The sequence below is a fragment of the Brugia malayi genome (assembly GCF_000002995.4).
Source record: "Brugia malayi strain FR3 genome assembly, contig: Bm_v4_Chr3_scaffold_001, whole genome shotgun sequence".
NCBI classification, from domain to species: Eukaryota; Metazoa; Nematoda; class Chromadorea; order Rhabditida; family Onchocercidae; genus Brugia; species Brugia malayi.
Window position 1 is genome coordinate 13341096 of NW_025062477.1, and position 24784 is coordinate 13365879.

The 24784-nt window shown below is 34.0% G+C and overlaps 5 protein-coding genes across 10 annotated transcripts; 4 read left to right on the forward strand and 1 right to left on the reverse strand.

Annotated features, from left to right (window-relative positions):
- Window positions 1-1231: 1231 nt before the first annotated feature.
- On the reverse strand, window positions 1232-1761 carry Bma-ddp-1 (Tim10/DDP family zinc finger containing protein; the record flags this gene model as incomplete). Its single annotated transcript, XM_001898600.2, has 2 exons — window positions 1232-1405; window positions 1654-1761. 2 exons carry the CDS (start codon window positions 1759-1761, stop codon window positions 1232-1234), a joined length of 282 nt encoding a protein of 93 aa, XP_001898635.1.
- A 2314-nt stretch (window positions 1762-4075) lies between these two features.
- Bma-csnk-1 (Protein kinase domain containing protein) lies at window positions 4076-13315 on the forward strand (the record flags this gene model as incomplete). 3 transcript variants are annotated; one of them, XM_043081046.1, is made up of 11 exons in its annotated part: window positions 4076-4140; window positions 8901-8998; window positions 9393-9514; window positions 10384-10540; window positions 10852-11000; window positions 11282-11435; window positions 11674-11925; window positions 12307-12461; window positions 12730-12873; window positions 13032-13123; window positions 13267-13315. In XM_043081046.1, 11 exons carry the CDS (start codon window positions 4076-4078, stop codon window positions 13313-13315), a joined length of 1437 nt encoding a protein of 478 aa, XP_042936980.1. The 3 variants fall into 3 exon arrangements, with proteins under 3 accessions (XP_042936980.1, XP_042936981.1, XP_001898636.2); XM_043081047.1 differs by lacking the exons at window positions 4076-4140; window positions 8901-8998 and having other exon boundaries at window positions 9428-9514; XM_001898601.2 differs by lacking the exons at window positions 4076-4140; window positions 8901-8998; window positions 9393-9514; ... (1 more) ...; window positions 10852-11000; window positions 11282-11435 and having other exon boundaries at window positions 11727-11925.
- Window positions 13316-14913: 1598 nt separating this feature from the next.
- Window positions 14914-17531, forward strand: Bma-tufm-2 (Elongation factor Tu C-terminal domain containing protein; the record flags this gene model as incomplete). Of its 3 annotated transcripts, XM_001898602.1 has the most annotated exons (8): window positions 14914-15124; window positions 15335-15529; window positions 15778-15954; window positions 16128-16246; window positions 16450-16632; window positions 16899-17012; window positions 17116-17211; window positions 17301-17531. In XM_001898602.1, 8 exons carry the CDS (start codon window positions 14914-14916, stop codon window positions 17529-17531), a joined length of 1326 nt encoding a protein of 441 aa, XP_001898637.1. The 3 variants fall into 3 exon arrangements, with proteins under 3 accessions (XP_001898637.1, XP_042936982.1, XP_042936983.1); XM_043081048.1 differs by lacking the exon at window positions 14914-15124 and having other exon boundaries at window positions 15490-15529; XM_043081049.1 differs by lacking the exons at window positions 14914-15124; window positions 15335-15529; window positions 15778-15954; window positions 16128-16246; window positions 16450-16632 and having other exon boundaries at window positions 16965-17012.
- A 756-nt stretch (window positions 17532-18287) lies between these two features.
- On the forward strand, window positions 18288-21390 carry Bma-cogc-5 (Conserved hypothetical protein, putative; the record flags this gene model as incomplete). The annotated part of the gene is made up of 8 exons (XM_001898603.2): window positions 18288-18440; window positions 18549-18763; window positions 18842-18983; window positions 19102-19233; window positions 19446-19559; window positions 19720-20010; window positions 20102-20275; window positions 20650-21390. The coding sequence occupies 8 exons, from the start codon at window positions 18288-18290 to the stop codon at window positions 21388-21390; spliced, it is 1962 nt and encodes a 653-aa protein (XP_001898638.2).
- Window positions 21391-21802: 412 nt separating this feature from the next.
- Window positions 21803-23992, forward strand: Bm16949 (the record flags this gene model as incomplete). Of its 2 annotated transcripts, XM_043081050.1 has the most annotated exons (5): window positions 21803-21824; window positions 21963-22272; window positions 22648-22789; window positions 23576-23669; window positions 23958-23992. In XM_043081050.1, 5 exons carry the CDS (start codon window positions 21803-21805, stop codon window positions 23990-23992), a joined length of 603 nt encoding a protein of 200 aa, XP_042936984.1. The 2 variants fall into 2 exon arrangements, with proteins under 2 accessions (XP_042936984.1, XP_001898639.1); XM_001898604.1 differs by lacking the exons at window positions 23576-23669; window positions 23958-23992 and having other exon boundaries at window positions 22648-22912.
- Window positions 23993-24784: the final 792 nt, after the last annotated feature.

The following is a 24784-nucleotide window of genomic DNA, read 5'->3' on the forward strand; positions in this document are numbered from 1 at the left end:
CTAAAATTCCTCTCCTAACAATTTCTTCAGACCACATCACATTGACATCACATCAGTCATAGGATCATTACGCTTGGTAATAGTAGTAGTAGCATAGTCAAGAATGGATTAGAGTCTACAAATGAATTATTTAGTATTGTTTAATATGAATTAAACAGTTATTTGTTAGATGAATAAAGTTCAATGCTGATTTCAAAAAACATTTAAGCTTTCCTCTTTAATTATTCAGCACTCATCATTTAAAACAATGTTCCTTTTCGAAAATAACAAGCTAGTGATCAACCATCCACTGACTTTTAAAAAACCAATTATTAAGCAAAGAAATAAAAAGTAACGAAGGTATGCATCCATCTCTATACCAAAGAGCATTGAGTATCATAATATACCAATTCCACTTTTTCCTTTCTTGATTAGCAAGCTTCGATTTCTGTAATCAGCTAAACCGACCAGTAAAATAAACCTTTGAGGAGAGCTAATGTTAACGCTACAGTACATCAGATGATCCACATTTCTACAAAATATACATGTAATATACACATACAATGTTTGCATTCCTGGTTTTTCATAACCTGGGTGACAGTTTTGTGGTGATATACAAGAAGACGGTGAAGGTTACGTCTTCTAGAGAATAGATCATAAGGAATTATGTGTTTAGTGTCTCATATAAAAAGATGAATGGATATCCAAAGATATATTAGATTATGTCAGATTACATCCTTGTTCGTAACAGTCAACTAAAGCCATAAATTTTAAAATTTACTCAAACTTATACTTCTCTATTCGATAGTGAGGACGACGAATACTTGAACTAGACACAAACTAGAACTGAAAAATTCAACTCCAAGAAATCTGCAAAATTCTTACAGATGTGTCTTAGCATTACAACATTTCTTTCTGCACGAAGTATTGTATCAGTAAATATCATTCTTCTTTAAAGCAAAACATAGAAATAAACCCACAATCAAATTCATATGTGTGACCTTATTTATATAAAATGTTCAATGTATCATAACAGTGAATAAGAATTATAGTATAGCAGTATAAGTGTAACGAAAAAAACAGTACGATATTTTGCATCATATGATGAGCCAAGAATATAAGGCGATAGATTTACAGATATCCAGAACAAGCACTTCCGTTAGAAGCAGCAATAAAGAAACATACCAAAATACTTTTAAAGTATTTCAAAAATTTATAGTTCACAGATAATAATAACTGGAATTCGGCCACTTCACCTCATTTCAGTAGCACTCATTTTCTGTAAATGTTCCACCATGAAATTACTGGCGTCGATCATCCTATTCACGCAGTTGTTGATACAATTCTGTGTTTTGCCGTCTAACTTACTTGGTGGTCGATAATCCGAGAAACACACATCCCAACAACGACCTGTCAACGTTTGCACCTGCAAAGCTTCAATGAATAAATTTAAAGATCAAATTTCTTGACAGCTGAATATGACTGACAACTACCAAATCTCAATTCCACTTGTCTAATTAATGGGATCAGCTACTCCACGCAGTTGTTACCTCAGTAAGCGCGCAATCATACATGTCATCCTCTTCATGAGTATCAAAATGTTAAACTTGAATGGATAAAGTTCACATATTATACAAATCATATGCATCTCAGATGCATGAAATCAATGTTCACCTGTTCTGTGAATTTCTGACGTTGATTTTCAGCTTGTAATTGGTGCAAGAAAAGATTCCAATTTGGGTCCGTTGAATTAATGTTTGGGTTCGTTGAACTGATATCCATCCTGTCACTACAATCTTGATAAATTATCATAGCTTATCAAAACAAAACGAACGCATACACAAGAAATATCTATACGAGTTCAAAGACAATTACATAAATGATTCGAAATCCAGATCAGACCAAGTGATATCCATTCCTTTAACCTGCATATCTATTCATCCTTTTCTTGATATTCGCGAACGTTTATCAACCTAAGCAATCCTGACTTCTCGGAAACAAAGGTCTAAACAGATAGAAACAGACGGACCACCTGTTGGTAAACGAAGCATCTGACAGCAACGCGAAGCCAGCCACGAACAAACCAATCAAAGTAGCATACATTGGTTAGGATGCGGAAGCATATCTGATTTCCCTCCTCGTATCAACAGAGACAATTCCGAATTACGGCAGAGTGTGGTGTCGGAATGGATATGTCCGGCAGTGTCCTCACTTTTCTTCGTTTTAACTTTATTCTTATCATACCCCAATTTCTGATAATTTAAAACACAAAATTTAGAAATTACATCTTCAGTAATTCATTCACCCAACTATTCATTGGTCGCGACAAACTCAACTAACTACCCTTACCGCATTCCATTCAGACGCCTCAGTACCTATCGCATTCCATTCAGACGCCTCAGTACCTATCGAGTGCATTACTACGACTAAACTGCAGCATCTTGGACTTGCTCGGAATTCTCTAGTTATCTCGAAAATTCTTTCTTCCTCTCTGATCATCAAATAATTTCCCGTGTCTTTCTGTCCTGACCCAAAGCATACCCATATCTCCCTATTTATTAGTGTATATCTAGTCGGAGCATGTCTAATAGCAACGTACTGGTTGAAAGCTTAATTAGTTTTTTTCTTTTTTCAGGTTAGAACTTTTTACTTTTGTCCCTGGATTGAGAAACATCATTTGACCATTGCACTGGCGATAACATAGCTTGAGCTAGATTAGCTGTTATTTGCTTCCATTTTATATCAGATGGTTTTGGTGGAATATCCCAGATATTTCAGCGGAATTGTTTATTATAATGGATGTGTTGTTGATAAGAAGCCGACGAAAGTAAAGCTCAGTAAGATAGTATTGAAATGAGCCTGAGAGAAGAATGTAGGTGTGAGGGGAAATGGAGAGCGCTGGCTCGAAGAAATCGATTCAATCCAATTCCTTTTCACTCAATTCTAGCTTTCTTTACCTCCATTTATTATTATGGCTCCAGTGTCGCTTTCACGGCAGTTGCAGTGAGAACTACAACTAAGTGCGCTTGTTTTCTCTTTTTTTTTGCTCGAAATCACCAGACTCTGTTGTCTGCATTTCCAGAAACTTAACTGGAATTTACTCACCTGACCATCTACGTTTTTGATTCTTGAAAACTTTGACTCATCATCGTCTACATATGTGTTATGTCATAAATGACTTGAAACAAATAATCAGATTTTTAATTCTACTCAAAAATAAGTAATATTTGTACTTTTTACTGAGTTGCATACTCTCGATATAGTTCTGGATCATTGCGAATCCTCTATTAACACATCATTTGCACTCCACCGGATGTTTTGAGTCGAAATCTAGGAATTATACTGCTTGGGTTTTGAAGGTTACTGGTGTTATGTATGTGACGCGTAAAATCAGTGAGAGAAGAAAGGCGGGTCTTTAACAGTGTTAGAGTAGGGAATATGATTTTTCTATTTATTGCTGCATATCAGTCCTTTGTATATAAATAACATTAAAAGTTATGCTAGATTTTCTGTTGAAAATTTTCAAAAACAGTATATAATTGATAGATCATTTCGTTAGAATTACTTTAAATTGACGTATGGTGAAAACGATATCAATCATTTCTATGTTGATGGTATATTTCAACCTTTCCTAGAAAAGTTAGATTATTTAACAATTAGAACGTAATTCTTTATCTTCTTTAATCCTGTTATTTATAACAGAATTTTGAGGAATTCTGATCTATAAAGTATTTTCTAGTGATATCCATGTCTATAGAAATCACTGATAATACACTGAAGGAAAAAGATTATCAGAATTATTTAGTTTTAAACAGTTTTTTTAATGAATCTATAACATCAGCCAGTAGGTTATATAAGAGTTGAACAGTACTTTACATTCAAAAACTTTTTTCCATAAAACATCCTGAAATAATACGTCAACTCTTTACTGTTTGAGATTCATGTGAGGACTAATGAGACATTTTTACATGGTCTTCGTTGTTTAAGTTTTCGAAAAATTGTTTCTAGTATCATTCGTTGCATTATTTATTTTCAGGTTTTTATCTAATAGTTTCGTTTTGGAAAAATTGTCTGGGAAAGAATTTAGCGAATCAACATGCTACTGCTGCGTATGCAAGACAGGAATGGACGACCAGAACGGGAGTCACAAAACATGGATCGGTACTAGTACCCATATTAGTGTCATCGTTGTCGTTAGATGCTGTCAGTTTGCTGATAATGAATCCTTTACACGGTGTTGTTGATGCTGCTGCTGCTACTGCTTCATATCTTCAAAAAATGGATTCATTCAGTTGTTCATGACGAACCATAAGTAACAATAAAATCTCCATCTTTTCCTTTTAATGGTGGTTTCCTCTATCATTTTATTATTAGGTAAGTTCCATCGTCATCAGAGCCACCCTCATCATAATTTTATCCAGATAGATCTTACTGAATTAGAAGAAAAAAAAAAAAAGCAAAAAGTATTGTTATTAGGCAAAGATAGATTGCAATCAAGTTTTCCATTACTAAAATAGTAATATTAATATTCTTTTATTAAAGCCGTCTTCATCATAGCGATAATGCTAGCACTTAAATGATGGCCTTATTCATTAAGCTGTTAAAAAGGCAAATGCTTTTCCGACATTTCTCTAAAAAAAAAAGGAACAGTGTTAAAATTCAGTACAACTTCTGCTGAAAAACGTGATAGGAATAGTTAAATGATAGTTCCTATATTGTAATTAAATTTATGTGCATCAATCATTTATTTTTTATGGACTTATAAAAAACTGCTAATTGGAAGTCTCCGATTAGCGTTATTTTTCCTTTTCTTATTTTTCGCGAAATAGAGAGTATTTCATATCTAGACTAATAGTTTACTGAAAAAGTTACGACTACCAGATTATTTAGGTATTTATTTATAGTTGAAAAAAAAAAAAAGGAATGTAGTCAAAAGGAATCTGTTCCAGTAGTACAGGTTGTTTTGCTTTTTATATGGTTCACTTTGCAATGCAACGATAATTTGCTTTTTGGTAGTTTCATAAGATTGCTGGAAAAGCAAGTAAGATGGTTTTTATATTAAAAACAAATCTACACAGTAAAACATACAGATTTGTAAAAAATCTGTTAGGACTGAAAGAAATATGGTGTAACATCGCCCTAAATGGTTGATGGGAAGCACTTATAAGAAAGATCTTCCATAAATAGTCTTGGAAGAGCTTACTGTGGTCCTCAGAAAAAGACTAACGAGTTTTACATATGCAAAAAGATTGTCCAAACTTCATTACAGCATAAGACACATCCCTAATATGGCACTAATATTTTGAAAAATAATTTCGAATTTTACTGAAAATTTCTTGATTTGAATTCCTAAGCGACAAATAAGTCTAATTTCTTAATATCATAAAATTGTTTTATACAGAGGAAACAGTTACTTGAAATATGTCTTTGTAGTTCGACCACTCCGTATTATAATTCAATGATTTTCCGATTACAAATACCTAATAGGAAGGCTATTTAATAAGCATCTTTAGTTGCTTTTTTTTCCTGTTATTAAGAAGTTTCCTAAGAATCACACGAAGCTCTTCCAAGACTATATAGTATCTGTCTCATCTTTCTTACAAATGCTTCCCATCAGCCATTTAGGGCGATGTTACCGTATTTTTTTCAGTCTTAACAGATTTTTTGAAATCTTTATGTTTTACTGTATAGATTCTCTTTTTTAATCGTAAACTGGTGAAGAAAAAAGATTTATCAACTTTGGTACTGGATAAGCTTGCAGCAGGATTATCAGCTTTCGGAGATAGTAATTTTATTAACTTTCATCTTGTTTTTTGCGTATCGAGTTTTTCAAGTTTTCTAGCTGCTTGAACTTGAGTTTCAAAAGCACTGAGGTACTGAAACATCTTTTGTCCTTCATCACATTGTCAGAGGTAACTGTAAATAAGAAGTGGAGAGAGTAACATTCCAGCATTTGATTAAGATTATTACGAGACAACTGAATTGTGGCGTGGTATTCATATATATATATATAATAGAATTCTACCGAATAGAAGAATGAGCAAGAAATGCATTCATCCTTTTGTCTTTTTCCACAACCTTAATCGGACCTTATAGCTCTTCCAGATATGCCTCCTTCATTTTTTTACTAACAGGTCATCGTTCCTTCCCGTTAGAGGCTTTATCCCTCTTGATTTGCAAAGCTACTTACTGTACTGTTTGGGATCTATAAGAATGTGTAATTGTAGGGACATGTTGTTTCACATTGTCCTGTGTGGTTGCTGTTCAGTAAGATATATTTGTAATAGTTTATGGGATCGATCGTGAACAGGATTTCGTCGTTGTCGTCATGGAAGTGGTTGATGTTTTGTTTTATTCGCAGTGTTTTACTTCTATCGTAAAGATGTCAAATATGCTTGAATCTACATTTTTTGTTGATGATACATCCTATTATCTACATAACTGTGGTTCGTTCGGTGTGCTGTTGTGTGTGATTTTCAAAATATACCTATCATAACGATCGATTGTGGTGATAATTTCATCGACAGTTGTCAAATGCACTTTCGCCTCTAATGAATGAGCAGTCATTATGGACAGTGAAATTAATGTTGCTTTCTATCACATGACAGTTCTGAGCCTCAGCAGGAGTGTGACAAGCGCACTGCCTACAAACATATAATGATACTAGAATCCTATATTAAATCCTACTTCAAAATGAAAGTATTGTAATATTGCTAAAATGAAGTGGTCAGTTGAGTAAGCAAAACATTATATCAGTAAAGTGCTATGTCGTATTTGCGATTATTATACTTGTTGTAGTGCGAATCTTTAGTATTAAATGAGTGACGTAGAATTATCCTTGTAACTGTCTTCTTTTTTTTTCCAGTACTGAATTACGGTGCGCGGGATATTTTGCTTCGTCATGGTTCCAATAATTTTTAGCGATTGTGGAAGAAAGCCGTTTTGATATTTTTGACAGTTTTTACTAATTGACACATCTGTTTTGAGAACATAAATAATAGGTCCAATGGTATGCTTTTTTGTATTTAAAGCTTTTTGCGATTTGGAAGTGTACGAATACAAATATTCCTTCTATCTCTCACTTATATTCGAATTATGTATTGGAAATGGTGTAGCTTCAGTTTTCAATCGATTACTCAATTTAAGTTGGAACGATGACGTCTCTGTGTCTGTTGTCCTCATTATTGATGTCTATCCAGAAGTCATGCATCGAAATTTAGATTCAGTTCAGTAACTGTAGAAATTATCGATTGATAAATAATCCAAGTAATTTTCAGTTTATAGTGAAGTGCAGAAACACAAAAGTACGAATTTATATTGATAAAGACCTCGATGAACGTCTTTGAGACAGCTCCCAAGAAATATGCATGATATCATGTAATCATTCTTATAAGTGAAAGAGGTTGTATATATATAACTAGAATCCCGAATAAAATCTTGATCATTTCAGCTTTTCAGTTTAGTCCATCTGTCATCTTCTTACTTCACCATCTTCGATATCGAAACGTATTTGTCAAGCACAAAACAAGTGTTGTGTGTATGTCTCTTCATGTCATAAATACATCTCCGTGTCGTCCTGGTATGCTGATTTCTGCGGATAGCGGTAATGAGATGGCTTACTGAGTGGTCGCGCCATCACTACGGTATTAAGGAACGTTCACTTTGCTGCGGAATTTATTGGTTTTTTTGCTGTGATTCAAAAAATTTAATCTTTATAAAATCTATTTTTGACAGTAGATTGAGAGCAAAATTTCTCGGAAGTCAACGTTTAATAACACACTTTTCAGATAGTAGTGGTATTTGAAGCAGTGGTCTTGAAATTATCTAGGTAATATTAGTTTTTAAATTATCAATAGATGTAACTACAAAGTCGACACACAGTTTCCTAATGTTGTTTGGATATTATAAAAGGGATCTGGATTAGATAATAGTTGTCCCAATAATATTGAGCATAGAAAGATATTAATGATTGGTTTGAGCAAAATCTTCTTTTATTTTATGGTGCATTCGCTCACACATTCATCTGATTTATTTTATGTCGAAACATTAAGACAATTAATGGCATTGAGTGAAAAGTGAAAGGTGTCACTTCTGCTGTAACAATTTTCTTTGTATTTCTCAATTTAGCTTACAATTAAAGTTAAAAATATCCGAGAGGAGCAGAAATTCTACAGTGCAATAATGTTGTGGAATTCACTCTCAGGTCAGCGTCCAAACCAGTGACAAGTATCCTGCAGTTTCAAGCAGTGACATTTCTATAATTGACTTGTTTTAGATTGGCTGACTTCTTGAAATTGTTTAGTAATAAAGTGATGTTGCTTCCAATCTTTACTTTCATCCGCAAAAGGAATGTGCTGGAACTTATGCATTCGTTGATGCCTTAATGAAAACGGACTGCATTTTTTTTCTTTGTTTTTTATAGTAGTAAAACACCTAAAATTTATTTCAATAGATATTAACAGTAACGTCTTATACTATCTTGTCTTTCATCTCATTTATTTCGTAGCTAATCCCATTGCTTCTTCCACACCTGAATGCAATTATTCATCACTGCGACTGGAAGAATCGTCCACCAGTTAGGTCATGATGTAAATATTGATTGTATTAAGTGAGATTAGTTTCTAGAATTTTTTCAAAAAAATTATCAAAGGTTGGCAAGCAAAAGCAGAAGTAAGCAAGCAATCTTCTATGGCGGCCGTTTAAGAAAGTTGTGTTTTGTATTTTGCAGACGGTCTAATGAGCTTGATGCAGTACTGAAGTCGTTGTTGTTTTGCATATATGTATGTAGTGTTGCTTGCTTTGCAATTCATTGCTTGATTTATTATTTTTGCCGTACACAATAATGCTTTTCGCTGCGTGCGTCATAAGAATGAAACAGTTTCGTAAGGCATATGTATATCTTATACTTCTATTTCTTTTAGACGGGTGCCAGCACAGCGTCCATCAAAATTATCTGGAGCCGCAGGGCTATCTCCAGGCGGCGGCCAACATTTCGCTCATATTTTGCAGACTTTAGAGGGTTTGTTAATCCTTTCAGTATTTTAACACCGAATTTCTTGAAAATATACTGAATCTCTTTCATCTGTTGTAACGACATTCCTTTTGATTATTTATGCTGTCTCCCACAGAATCTGAGTTCGATTTCTTGTCACGGAGAAGAAATAGCGACGATCTGTCATTATCGAAAACAGCCGAAACAACAGAAAGGTAATTGTAGGACTCGAATATGTTAGGCCATCTAACGCTGAAAGGTCGAAATCATCATTAGCTATTTGGGATAAATTTAGAACGACTAAAACTAATACCCAACTTTTTCTGAAAAAAGTAACGTTTTATACAGAGTATTTGAGCAACCATGTAAAATTTTTGAGACAGCTGTCATTTTCTCAAATGTCTCGTCTTGTGTATTTCAGGTAATAGCTCACAAGTAGCAGCGCAGTCATTTGGTATGACGAACGCGCGAGGGCCAAACTCTTCTGCAACTCCATCCGCAACTGCGTCATCAGGAGTTTTGATGGTCGGACCTAATTTCAAGGTGTGATTGCGCATCATGTTGACTTAATATATTAATATTTTAGTAATTAATTGTATGAACTATGATATCGTTAGCGTCTTGCCAAAGGCTTAGTTTACTTTATTTGAGTAATGTTACTTTTCCTGGTCGTTTAATGGAAAGCTGAAAAATATCTAAACCGCGAACTAAACTTTCTAGATTTAGGATTTTGTACATTTTCACCATATATGACATGTTAAATTAATAAAAGTAATTCTTTTAAAAAAACTGAAAAGTTATAGGGAACTTGACGTTTATCCTTTTCGTTCCTAATTACAGCTCTTTATCTTGCTGATTCTGATTTTGGAAGAGAGATTTTGAAGCAGAATTTTAATAGACATTTAATATTTTAATTTATCCCTACTGATATCAGCAATAGAAAGTTGCGGTCAAACTTGCTATCTTACATAGTGCAGTTCAGCCTTGTGGAACGTGAGTTGAAGAGAAAGATCTGCATCGCTTTGAGATTTTCAAACAGTCATCTTCCCTGTGATTTGTGAGCTGTTGCCATTACCATTCCTTTTAATTCCAGTATAATTAGTGAAGCATTAGATTTAAAAAATATATTTTTTTTTCTTTGTTTGGTGTTTCCTGAACATTTTTAATTCACAATGTAGCGTAGCATTAAAATTTAGATGGACAGGATATTGTTGGGATACATTTCATGATACACAACCGGAAATCTTAAAAAGTTCTGCCGAATGGGTATTATGAAAATGAAAAATGGCATCTGTATGGTTATTTCGCAGGAAATGTTGTCTGGTATTGCAGTAAAAGAGTGCACGCAAAATGCATAGGATAATGCTTATTTAATACTACTTCTGAATGTAAGGATTTAAAGTTCATTTCAGGTAGGAAAAAAAATTGGATGCGGTAATTTTGGAGAACTACGTTTAGGAAAGAATTTATACAATAACGAACATGTGGCTATCAAGTTAGAACCCTTGAAGAGCAAAGCGCCTCAGCTTCATCTCGAATATCGTTTTTACAAACTGCTTGGCCAGCACGGTTTATTTATGTCATTAGCTTCTTTTTCTTTATCTTTTGAATTCCTTTGAACGTTATGGTTAGCATGTTTGTCATATTTATCTTAGAAATCTTAAAAGCATTTACCTTCGCTGTCGACGGATTTCATTTCTGATGAGAAAATTTGAAAAAGATGGAATTCTTCATTGGTTTGCATCTTGCTTTCTCTCCATGTCTTAGATGTTTTGAGATTTATAACTTGGATTTCATTATCCATTTTTAGGTTTAAATTTGTAGGAACCTATTTTTCGTTTTTGTTTAAAGTTTTTTATTTATAGTAGGTGTTTTTACAGAAGGACTGCCGCAAGTGCATTATTTTGGACCATGTGGGAAATACAATGCTTTGGTAATGGAATTATTAGGACATTCTTTAGAAGATCTCTTTGATTTGTGCGATCGGAAATTCTCATTGAAAACTGTTGCAATGATTGCAATGCAGCTGGTATAGTCTGTTTCAAGCTTACTTTTATTATAGTGCAATGCTATTAAGCACAGTTGCGACTTTACCCAACAGTTTATTTGAATAATTCGGGATTCTCTGTGATGAACAATGCTAAGTTTTAGACTACGGACTTTATAATAGGCTATAAGAAGTACTTAATAATGACTATTATAGCAATATGGAAAGCAAAATAGTTCAGCACAATAACTCGATAACCTTGTAAAAACTTAACTTCCCCATATATAATTTATAGCTGAAATATTCTACTTTTTATTTTATAGATGAGGCGCATTGAATATGTACATATGAAGCATCTGATTTATCGAGATGTAAAACCGGAAAATTTCCTAATAGGACGGCATTCTACTAGGAAGCAGCACTTACTTCATATTATCGACTTTGGTCTTGCAAAAGAATACATTGATTGTGATACTGGTAACTTCATTCTGTGTAACGGCGGTATTGATTTTCATGATTTCGGCTATTGGTATGCTGGTTATGTTCAGTCTTTGTACCATTATCCGAACAGTTGCAAGCTGTGCTTTAACTCTATCAATAATTTGATGGTCAAGTAGGAGCAGAGTTGATGGGTAGAAGAAATTCGTTTCGATTTTTTTACAACTTCTGAATGCATTTGAAACAAATGAAATGAAAAAGTCCAAGTCAATTACAGGTAAGCACATTGCATACAGGGAACATAAGTCACTGACAGGCACGGCGAGGTACATGTCAATAAACACACATCTGGGTAAAGAACAGAGTAGAAGGGACGACTTGGAAGCACTTGGGCATATGTTCATGTACTTCTTGCGTGGATCATTGCCTTGGCAAGGTCTTAAGGCGGATACTCTCAAAGAACGGTATCAAAAGATTGGTGATACCAAACGAGCAACTCCAATTGAAGTACTTTGCGAGGGCTTTCCTGGTACGATTTTTCACTACACCTACTTAATTATTAACGCTGTATACCACTACTGAGATTGTATCAGTGACGGTATTTAGAATCAAAGCTAGGCGCCCTGCGTCCTACACAGTTGTCTCTTTATTTCCTATATAATTATCTCTTTTTGAAATCATTCTGAAAAAGTAGATAATACTGTTTGCTGTTTTAGTTCACTATATTGTTTGAGAATTTAAAATAGCTTTAGATGCAAAATCAAGCTGATGAAGCAATATAAATTGTAATTATAACTATAGCTGATTCCCCTGCAAAAAAGAGTTTAGTGTGTTGAATGTTGAGTAATTGGAGCTCGTTATAAATATCTAGAGTAATTATTTGTTGTTATGTATTAGGGTGCAATTACAGAGGAATTTGCTCAGTATTTACGATATGCACGTCGATTAGACTTCTTCGAAGCGCCAGACTACGAATATTGTTATAATCTGTTTAAGTCAGTGCTTGATAGACTTGGTTATACATACGATTACGAGTTTGATTGGACTCCAAAGCTCAATCAAGCGGTATATGAATTTCCTTTTAATTGTTAAGTATGTAAAGACAAAACTTTTTGGATTATATTCTTTGGAACAACTTGCAACTTGATTTCCTTGTCGAAATTTGCAGTGCAGAATTTGGACTAGAATTGGTAGCGATAGAAACTTTATTATGATCAGTTTTGTAGATGCATGTGATGTCTGTGAATCTCACTCTTCCTGCTAATTTAGTAATGTGAAATGGTTTTAATTTGGATGATTTAATAGGCACTATTTTTAACACTTTATACTACAGTCAACTCCTTCGGGTTCTCTTCATGCCGGTGAAGCACACAAAGGAGAGGGAAAACGGGCTGGTATTACGAAAGGACGACAAAATGAAACCCTCAAACCGTCCAATCAAGGCGCTGTACAACAGGGTGGTTTTGGCTCTACCCAAGTAGGTATTTCAAGTAGTATTTTCATGTTGCCGAAGAGTCTGCATAAATGAAATGTTTCTAGCAAGAAAAAAACGCAGTTTAACATCTAATTATTACATTGAAGGACTACTATCTCTATTGTCAAATATGTAGTTATGAAGGAAAGTATGTTTTTGAGGTAATCAATTCAAATGTGGGCGAAGTGATGGAAGACAATGGTGGACGGTCACAACAACCCGTCACACACCTAGAAGATAATAGTGAAGTGAAGTAAATTGATTTTTTCACATTTATTGACACTGTCTATGTAAAGTTTACAAATTTTATTTGTACAAGAACTCTTTCTTGGATTTGATCAGCCAGTGGAAGTTAGCAGCAAGAAACAACGGTACTTCTTTTAAATAATTTTTTAGGTGTTGTTGCTTCCGACGACGAAGACGAAAGACTCCACAGCAAAAATGATGATGCAGTTCCAGTCATTTGTTGGCTTAAAAGGATGCTAAAAAACGAGGTGTTATAAGCATATTTTAACAGTTATTGCATCATACTTTGAAACTCGGCTCGCCTTTTATCGCCTAGTGTCATTTTTTAGTCTTTACCTTGGTTTTTTTTTTTACACTTACTATTGTGATTATTTGTATTTCTAATCTTCTCTCTTGGGGTTTGTTTTTTTTTCACTGCCTTCGCCCCATTTCAGTTATTTTCCATTTAGCAACATTGACATTTTTATAACAAAATCTGAATATTTCGAAATGTTAGTGCTATCAGGTTTTGCTATACCGATTACTTTGTGTGGAATTCAAGAATGCTTTGCAGTGGGACGAGGCAATATTCAAATTCCATGTTATCGGGTGTAGTGAATATAAGGCGTCCTTTGTGTATGTGTTCTTTTGTTTTTGTACATGTTGTTTTTTGGCTTCAAATTTTAAGGTTTATGTTCACTTCAAAGCTTGTACATTTAAAATTTTTATTTGTTATTGCGTTTCACCTTTGTCGATGTTCGTCCATTATGTTTTGCCTGTATTTTTGATTGTCCTGAATTCCATAATCAATTAAGAAAAAATTCGGTTACATCACACATTGCTGTCTGATGACCTCTTTTCGATGCTTTTCCGTTTAAAATTCTAAAAACTTAAACTCTGGAGATAAATTCACCATCGGATATATTATTTACACTGTTCATACTGAGGAAGCAATATAAACAAGATTATTCTCTTAGTTAAAGTTTGTCTGATTTTGAGTTAAAAAGGAAATCTATGGAAGATATTAGACAGTATTTGGGGTAGAAATGTGAGAATGTGTTATGAATGCTTCGGCGGTTTTAAATAGGTTTCTTAAAAATATAGTAAATACTATGTTCTTGAATTAACTATCGGGAAATTACTGTAGCGAGAATTTACAATGACGAATTAATTTTTCTTGTTTGGAAGTGTGTGAAGTACAAACAGTAATGCACTTTTGAAATGTGTAATGATGGTAATGTAATAGGAGGTTAAAGTTTAGGCAATGTATTCTGCCATTCCTCAGTCAGCTGTGTTAGCACCTTGTAAGTCATTTTTGAACTACGAGCAAATACATGTTCGTTATGTTCTAGTGATCCCATCTACTGATGCTACACATTATAAACACGGAAGTAATTATAGTTGACCCCGAAGTAAGGCATAGCTCCCGTGAAGGGGAGCCTTTTACAGCATGAGACACCTCACACCCCAGCTTCACCGGAGACTGGGAATTTAAATGGTATGTGATACAAAGTGGCCTGTGAAACAAACCAGTTCCACAAGTGGTTGTTTTGCAAGAGACAGATCAAAGCTGCAGTGGGAAGGGGTGGGGGGAGGAGGTGAGTATTCTGGATTTTGATTGCTTGGTTAATTTATAATGGTCATGATGCGAATATAAGAAATGAGTAAGACAGTGACTCAGATAGAGTTTTGAAAATTTTGGAACAGGTTCATCTTTTCAAGACAATAAGCAGATATGTGAATTTGAAAAAAGTCAGTGTTATGAAATGGTATTTTTCCTGTTATATGATTTAATATTGATAATTTCTGGGACGCTTTATGACTGTTATGTACTGCCAACTTGAACGATTTTCTGTATTCCGCTCTTCAACATTTTCACTACTTTTCTCGGGTATCACAAGGAATGCAACAAATGCTTCGAATACTGTCAAAATTGTGAAGGAAAATTTGAATGTTGGTACCATAGGTCACGTAGATCACGGAAAGACCACGTTAACTGCCGCTATCACCAAAATTCTGTCCACCAGAGGTAAATTGCCTCCTCAAGTTTTCAATTTGTTGTCGACTAGTTACTGGTTGAACTGATGTGTTGATAATCTCGGGGGCAGGTCACGGAATCCTGTTGACCTTTAAGTTCCAGAAATGGTTTGATCTCAAAACTTCTCAAACGAAAGAGAAGTTTTTTTTCCTTTTTTTAAGAAGGGTGTCAACTAGTTGATAGGGAATACCGTGTGTTTAGGAAAAACAAGATTTGTCAAATTCGAGGAAATTGATAAGGCAAAAGAAGAACAAAGACGGGGCATAACGATAAATATCGCACATATTGGTTATGAAAGTGATATACGGCGGTATGCTCATATTGATTGTCCCGGGCACAGTGATTTTATCAAAAATATGATTTGTGGTGCTACACAGATGGATGTCGCTATTTTAGGTGAATTTCAAAATATTCATAAAGACATTACTAACATCACTTTCTGTTCCATAAAAAATTATGTTTTTTGAGTCATTAAGCTTCACCTCAGCCTGTATATTACGTTAATTGGCAAAAGTTTCGCTTAAATCAGATTTGAAGTGTTTTAAAATTAGCTGATCGACAATGCTTAGCAGAGAAATCATAAAAACATTTGTAGTAGTCCGATTTTAGATTTCTAAAATTTAAAGAAAAATTCTGATATTCAGTGATTGCTGCAACGGATGGTGTTATGACACAAACAAAGGAGCATCTCTTATTAGCTAAACAAGTTGGTGTTTCTAGCATAATTGTATTTATAAATAAGGTGGATTTGGTCGACAGTGACGTCGTTACACTAGTAGAGATTGAGTCACGAGAATTACTAGAGCATCACGGTTACACAGGTGTGTTTTGTATCACTTTTCTTTGTAGTACTGGAGATGTAGTACTGCTTATAAATTGAATTGAATTTATACAGATTTCGGCATTTGTATTTTGCTGTGATGTTGAATGCATTGGAAAGTTAATAAAATTGCAAACCAGTTATTTCAAAAAACTTCTTATTATATTTTTGTAGATGAATCAGTTGTTGTGTTGAAGGGATCAGCATTGCAAGCTTTAGAAGGAAGTGATGGAGAATGCATTGAAAAGTTAATTTCGGCTTTGGATAACATTCCTCTCCCGATGAGGCTGCAAGTTGTTCATTTCTGCTAATAGCTAATTGATTTTTTTATTAATTTCAATGTATTCTGTGGATGGGATTATAAACTAGAACATATTTAGTGCAATCATGTAAAATGTTATCAAAGGGTCGAAAATTTTACTGTTTAACAATTTTTGTTTTTTTGTGAAACAGGTAATTTCTTCTGTTTTCCTTTTATATCATTATTCTTTTACAGGATGGGCCATTTCTGATGCCTATTTCATCGCGAGTATCAATTACTGGGAGGGGAACTGTTGTTGTTGGAACGGTTGAACAAGGAAAAGTCAGGAAAGGTGATAAAGTGGAAATCAAGGGAGAAGATCAATGCCTTCATTCCGTTGTTTCAGATATACAAGTTTTTAAAAAAAGTGTTCTTGAAGTGAGCAAATTTGTATAAATTTTATTATATCTAAAATAAAGTTTACCGAGAGAGATAGAGGGTAAGATCCTTTATATTGGAGATGTCTTCTACAAATTTTTTGTAGGTCTCAATTTTGAAGTTTCTCTTTTAAAGTAAGTATAGAATTGTATATATAATCATATCATGATGTACTCAACTACAGAGATTATCAACTTTTTTAAGTTCACTATAAATTTCTATAAAACTAAATACATACTGCAGTATTAAAAAATTTGATAATTGAGGTTTTTGCTGGAGATCACTGTGGTATTTTATGCCGTGGTGTCAAAGCGAATATAGTGAACAGAGGTATGTGGCTTGGAGCCGTGGATGCGGTTACTACATCAAACTTCTTTAAGGTGTTTTATTCGATTTAAATATCTTTGGTACTTGTGTGATCAAAATAGCCTTCAGAATTTCTTAGAAAAAGGAATTTAGTGCTAGTTATTTCTTAATTTTTAGATTGAGTTGTATTTGTTATCTGAAAAGGAAGGTGGAAGACGTTTGGCGGTGCATTCTGGTTATACTGAAAAGATATTCTGTAGTACATGGGATCAGGTTTGCTTATCTTTTTTTATGATTCATACTTTTGCTTTGTCCCAATAATTGCACTTTAAACTTCTAAATACAGCTAGACTGATTTTCAGGCTGGACGTCTACATCTGGAATCTGATATACTAATGCCTGGGGAACATTGCACGGCTTACTTGGTTCTGCTCAAAAGAATGCCTGTGAAGCAATCACTGCCTTTTACAATCCGAGAAAGCAGCAAAAAAACGATTGCTCGTGGTATAATTCGGGAAGTTTTCCCTCCAATTAATTTGGATTCCTTTAAGGATATCAAGGACAAAGGGTTTGAAAATTTTATCAGACAGTAGCAGTGATGCTCTTTGTATGCTATCATTAAAATTATTATGTATAATTAAAAATTAAATGGTAAGATTTGTGTAGTCTTCGAAGGTTCTGAAATTTTATCACATCATATCAAAGTTCCTTGAATTCATGCAACTGAAATATCAGATTTTATTTTTTGCTCGGATAATCTTAGATAAACATTAATTTGATATTGTGCAGTTAGCACTTCGAAAGTGGTTCTGTATGTCTAAGCATCAGTAACTGTTCGAAAATAGGAATGAATTGCATGAAAAGTTATGTTTTGAGCATATTGTTTCTTGATTTTTATTTAGTCGGTTAAGAGCTAATTATAATTTAAAATTGAAATGATCTTGAAATTTTTTATTGTCGCTACTATTCGGACATAAGATGTTGTATAATCTGATTAAAATTTATGACGTTTGTATTATATTGAATTATATTGAATGAATATTTGTTGAATTGATTTTGAAATGAAGGTGGTTATACAAAACCAGTTATTTTATACTAGGCTAAGTAAGGAAAAGAGAAAAAAGTCTGTTGTGAATTTCTGTCCTATCCTTCAAGCATATAGTAATTGTATATTTTTTTATTGTTTTTAATAATTTTAAAGTTTCATTCAGAATGCTTCATTCAGTTTGTAAATAAGAAATCTAATTAAAGTTGAAAAATTCCGAGAACTAGCTTCTTTAATTTTAGTTATTATATATTAAGTTATCATTGTGATCTTTTAGTTATAATTTTTGATTTTTTTGATGAAAATGGAAGATAGCTTGGAGGATTGCATTTGGGGTAAGTCCGATTGGAATGCATATATTGAGAAACTGGTTCGAGCAGTTAAAATTGATGAAGAAGCTCTTTTGGGGAAAATTGATGTTGTTAAAGAAAATATTGGTCGACAGATCCGGGAAGCTGTAAGTTTTACACTATTTAATGGTATAGATTTGTTTCCCTTTCGAAATGAAGTATTATAGCTCAAATGAAGCGACATTTTTCTATATTTTTCAGTTATAATTTCTCAGGTTGAGCAACATCATCCTCGTTTGGTGGAACAGGCAAGCGCTCTGCAAAATTTGGATCGTGTACAAACAACTATAAACCATGGGATGTCTCATCTTTACAAAAAATGTAAAGAACTGGGTGAAAGATTCCAATTTGAATATGAAAAGTTATGTCATACATCAAGTAGACTTGAACAGCTGTATGCATTAAGGCGGACTTTGGCATCAGCTAACAGGTACGTATAATTAAGTGTCTTGATCTTTATCAGGTGTGGGTGAATATACCAGTCATTAATTTAAAACATCCTTTTAAGATGCCAACAGTTAGTTGGGAAACTTGGAAATACAAACGAATTGGTAAAACGCTCCGAAATAATTTGCCAATTAGAAGCAATTACAACTGAGATGCCATCTTTGAAAGATTTGAGCAGTACGCGTGAAATGGTCTTAGTTTTGGTATGAGTCAGTGCTATGGTTTTCATATTCCATCAGATCTTTAAAATTAAAAAAAAAATTCAATTATAATTGTTTTAATTTATATTTTACAAAAAAAAAAAAAAAAAATCCTTTGCAGATACCAAAACTAATTGCTGAAGCCAGACAAAACACAGCCAGTCATCTAAGATCTTCGCTTGAAAGTCTCAGTGCACCACTTGTTTCTTCTTGCATTCAAGCACTGAATAATCTATCTTTATATGAATCTGAAGTAAGCATTCTATACTGGCTAACTTGGTAGCTCATTAATCAGAATTTGTATATATTTCGTATATGATTTGTATATATTCTAAAATTTGTATATAATTTGAAATTTGTACATAATTTGTATATATTCTAAAAGAATGTAGAAATCTCTTTTTCTATTTGCAAGTGTGGTTCAGTAATTTTGCGAATGAAAATATTGCTTGTTTGGATTTTCAGATCAGTCGCCTTTTAGATGATAATATCAAAAGCCTAGATAATCAGCTTTTACAGCTTAATAGTAGCACTGTAATGGCAGCAAAACTTCTTCCTCAGATAGCAAATCAGATTCAGGTATGCTTTTGTTCACTGTGGTTATGTAAATACTTGTAATCAGTTTGTATTAATTTGTACATTATGGAACTCTTTATAGATTAAGCAGCTAAAAATTGTGTTCTTTTAGTTCAAAGAATTTTAGAATTAGTGTCATATATCAAATGTTTCCATTTTTCAGATGTTACTGGAGCAATATTCTTTGTTAAGCGCGGAAATTATTGTAGAATTCTGTGAAAGGCTTGCAAAAGTCATTTCAAGACGTGTTTCTGAAAACGCTTCATATGCTACTCGTTTTGTACATCATCTGTCCAAAATCGTATCTATGTATCCCGCTAGAACTATGCAACCATTGGATCAAAGTCTTCGGCCTCTACGCAGAGCTATATTGTCTCATTCTCTTAATAGAATGTTTAAAGCAGTTGACAACGCTTTTGAAGAAAATAATCTAGTGAATTTTTCTGTGGAGAGAGTATGTTTAATATATCCATTTTATTACGCTTTTGATCAGTGATGAGATTGGTTAATCTGACTTTTTGCATATCAGAAAAAATTTTCTTAAGATTGATTCCGCTATTAAAGAGGAACTGGGAGGTGTGGAATGGGATGTGCAGCTGAACAAAGAAATGGAGACGAATGTGGCGAAAGTGCTGCAGTATGTTGCACAAAAGATTGAGCAGCATCTTATCTTGGATTTGTCTACGCTTCAAATGAGTGAGCGACTTAGCACTGCGCAGGTGAAAATGAATAGTAGATTATTTATGGAATGGACTTACTTGATCGATTGATCGATACAAACATATCTTTAGTTTGTAAAATATTGTTAAATATCTCAATATATTAGAAAAAAGGATTGTATTTTCTGAATTTTTATACTGAACAGAGTGAATAGTGATTTGGGAGCATTAAGCAGGCATGAAATAAAAGAGTAAATAATATCGGTTTATGCATGTCTTAGTGGCTCTGTATCGACTAGTTTCTGATACAGTAAATTTTTCTGTGAATACAGTATCTCAGCGTAATGATATCCATCCTTTATAATAAGTTCTTTTTTCCCCTTCTGAAAACAAAGTGCAGATAAAAAGAATACTAACCTTACAATTGTTTTTAGGTGCAAAATTATGCTTTAGTCTCTGTGGCCCACATATTAAGTTTATCTTGGCCGGAGCACAACGAATCTCTAATACGAATCTCTCAACAAGTTCGAGAAGCGCTAATGGATGTGGCACGTTCATCTGTTTTCACGATCTTGTTATCAATGCACTACGAAAAGTTAGGTGACCCTTCTCCATATGTGAAGGAACTTTGCAACTATCTTCGGATTTTGCAGTCGCACTCATCTTTTTTGAAGTTTGCTGGTTTTGAAGAAGTTTTCAGTTCGTTTTTGGACTATGTGATTGAGTTATTTTTGATGAATTCATCGCTTCTGCGACCTCTTTGTTCAGATCAGCTTTCACGTTTATCTTTTGATTTGCAATATATTGCCGATCATGGACTTTCGTTATACAGTGTTCCGTCTTCTCTTATGCCTGCTATACCCCAATTTGTTGACGCTTTCAAGCTGTCCGCAGAGCAGCTAGCGCAATCGGAATCATTGCCTTTTTGGTTTGTTGTACAGTTGTTGATAAGTATGAGTGAGGAATCGCTATTGTCGCCGCATATATCAGCCGATTGGTCATTGGAAGAATATTTAAAATGGTGTTTGGGTCACGGTGCAGCAGATCGTTTGGATTTCTTGTCATCTCTTATGCGTTCCTATATTTCATCTGTTATCTCATCTAGCCGTACCGAGTATGTCACCAATTATCCTTTAATTATGAACGTTCTGCAAAAGATTGCCTCCAGGAGCTGATTTTATTGATTTTGAATATTGTTATTCACTGTAAAATAAATGTGGTACAGTGTCTGTCCCAACTGTTGAACTTTTGTGGAGAAATAAACTGTCACTCATGCTCAGACCATTCCTTCATCGTTTGGTAGGTAATTTGGATCAGTATGTGCCATCGACTATTTCAATAATGCATATTTTCAGCGAATGATACATTGCAGATGCTTTAATTCTTTTGTTGAACTGTAGCAGATTATTCCAGTTAATTTTTTTGGTTTCAGTAGGTTTCTCAACAAGGATTTCAAGTTTGTGACCAGTAATCTTAGGAATCAGTCATACCAGCAAAAAGTAATTAATGAACTCAAGAATAAATGTAATTTCAGTAACGTTGGTCAGGAAAGGGACAAGATTTCAGTTGGCAAAAACGCTTACCAACATGTCAGAGATTCGTGGAGAGGGTATTTTTTGGACGAATTCTTTATTGCGTAAAAGAAGATAACTGGTGTACTGGTGTATTGATATACCATAGCGATATTTAATGTGTTTTTTGTAATATGAATTTAGTTCTGATAAAATTTACTACTCGAATCTTTCAGATAAAGACGATAATAAGGCCATAGAACAAGATGAAGAATGGGAATCAAAAACACTGATATTGGAGATTGGTGGTATAATGGATGTAAGCACAGCACGACAGGCTTTGAACCGAAGTGATAGTGCTATACGTCGATGTAACACGGAAAATCCCATACTACAAATTTCAAATTCTCTCTTTACAGCTGAATGGAATTCTACTATAGGCACTGACATGATTTTCAAATTAGAAGAAAAGCAGCTTCGTTTTGTTGAGTGCTCGGATGTTAGATTGAAAGCTGAAAAAGCTTTAATCATTGATAATGATGACAAGTAATAAATGATGTTTTTTCCATATAACTGTTGATGTGTCTGCTGCATCTGGTTTCTTTGCACCTGTATTTCAAGTTTAAAATCTAGATTTATAGAGAACTTTTATTCCAGTTCGATATTCCCGAAAACTTTAAAATATTAGCTGGACGAATGAAATGACCTGAAGATTAGTTCACCTGTTGGGTTAAGAAGGCTTCCAAAAGGTGATGGTAAAATTATAAATGATGAACTTGAATTTTTGAAAAAAAAATTTTTTTTTCTAATGTTGAGTAAATAGATAGCTGTTTCAAGTTATGCTGTTGTGATGTTTTGTGTCTCTGCATCCTCCAAGCATGAATAAGAACAATCTGAATCTCGAGAAATTCTTCCTTTCAGAAGTTTCTCAGTATTTTGTTCTGAAATGAATGTGACAACGTATGGTTGTGGTGACACATATTTCCACGTACACACTTATTGGCTGCCATTAAAAAGTTTACGAAAATACCCAAAACTGAAGCAGCGACAACAGCTTTTCATTGTGCGTCTCTTTCGGAGGAAGGCTTATGTCGTTGGCCTATGTCCGACGTACAATCGATTCGTCTTCAATGAGAGCGTGACAATGGATGATCCATCGGTGCTGGCAACTGGTTATTCTAATTGACGCAGCGGTGAGTTAGTTAGTATCTGTCTTATTAGGAAGTGTTTTTAGTAGGGAAAAGTTAGTATCCTTTTTTTTTATAAGGGACTGTACAGTACCATATAGAAATAAAGTATTTGTTTCATCAGGTTTGATATCATTATACATGACGACGAGCGATCCCTTACCTTTCCAAGACTTATGGCATAATAGCGCACATTTGAGAGAATAGACATTCTCTGCATCTTCGATATTCATGCTAAATGCAACAAGATTCATCTGAGTTTCTTGTTATAGACAACATCCTTGTGTTGGCAACCAAAAAATATGGAATTATAGGGATGACACATACTTGACGACGTGTTTTTTATAAAAGATTCGATTTTAAGTCTTAGGAAATATTTTCATAACAAATAGGTTTGCGAATATAATGACTTTTTAAAAGTGTTTACGAATATGCTTTGAATACCACAATATTGTAGTGTTATTATTAATAAGCATTTATTAATAAGTCAAACTATGCCTTAAATTCATTACTTGGAAAAATCCGAAATTTTACACTACAAGCTATACTATATAAGAATTATCACAGCCTAATATCTGACGAAATAGTTGGATATGTGAATATGTACGGTGCATCTAGTTTGTTGTTCTCTACAGATATAAAACAGAGTGCTGAAATTACAGGATCCTGATAGTCCTGTTGTTAATCGATGTAGTAGAGATCTGAGATTCGCATTTTTCAGACGTCGTGGAATGCATACTGCTAAGTCTGCGAAGGGTTCGTGTTTTTCTTATTTCGTTGAATTTTAAAGAGTTTAAATTCGACATTCGTGAATTTGGAACTTTTCGACCACAAGTCAATCTCTAATTACTCCGAATAATATATTTTGAATAAAAAATGATTTTGACTCTTAATTAGCGGCTTTTGAGATTAAAAATTGAAGTATAATCTCGTACTTCTTGTTGTCAACAAGCAGACGAGTTTTAAACATAATTTCGCTTACTACTTTGTGATATGTACGATACTATCTGCAGTTTACTCTGAATTCACGAGATGTTATTTCAGGAGATATCTGGAGAGAAAAGGGATTAGCTGTATGATGGGATTCGAGTGCAGCTGAAAGGCAACGTAACGCTTAGAGATGGCCGTCGGAGGAGAGATGGAGAGAGAAGAGCAATCGATATGTGCTGTTGATTGGAAGTTGCCCACTTACACTACTGTTTCTGCCTCTCCTGCATCTTCACTTCATGTCTTGTGCAAACACAAAAGGAACAGGAGTACCCTTTCAGCCGACATTAATTTCAGTCGTAAAAGATCCTAAATATTCAGGAAGCCTCTAGGACATTTTTTTCATTCAGGTTTCGCGATGGGAGAGTATTTCTTTGTTTACTTGCTACACCTCTTTCTGGATAACAGTGTTGTAGAGTATTTACTCTGATTTGAAAAATAGATTAAAATTTTTTGAGTTGCAGGAACTGGTGGAAATTCTGCATATTTTTCATATTTTTTTACCTGTAATCCCCTAGAAGAGACCTATCTCTACAAATAGAAATCGTGATTTGGCATCCATATATGTATATATAATAGTCGTGGTTTCAAAGCGGTTGCTCCTTCGGCTTCATTTCTTAGTCCACGTTTTTTCTTTTCTTTTTTTTTCTATATATCTGAATTAATCGCAGTCGTTTGTAACTAGAGCAATATAATAATATACACTAAGAGCCCTGATACCGTTTCACTTTTCTGGATTTGGCGACACCAAATAAGATATACTACTGAAACGATACTGCGTGTGATTACTTATTTTACAAACGAGTTCAAACAGAAAAGTTTATATTTCAGGATCTTGCTGATTTATTGGAAATGTCCCTATAATTTATTATTTTATTGCTGTC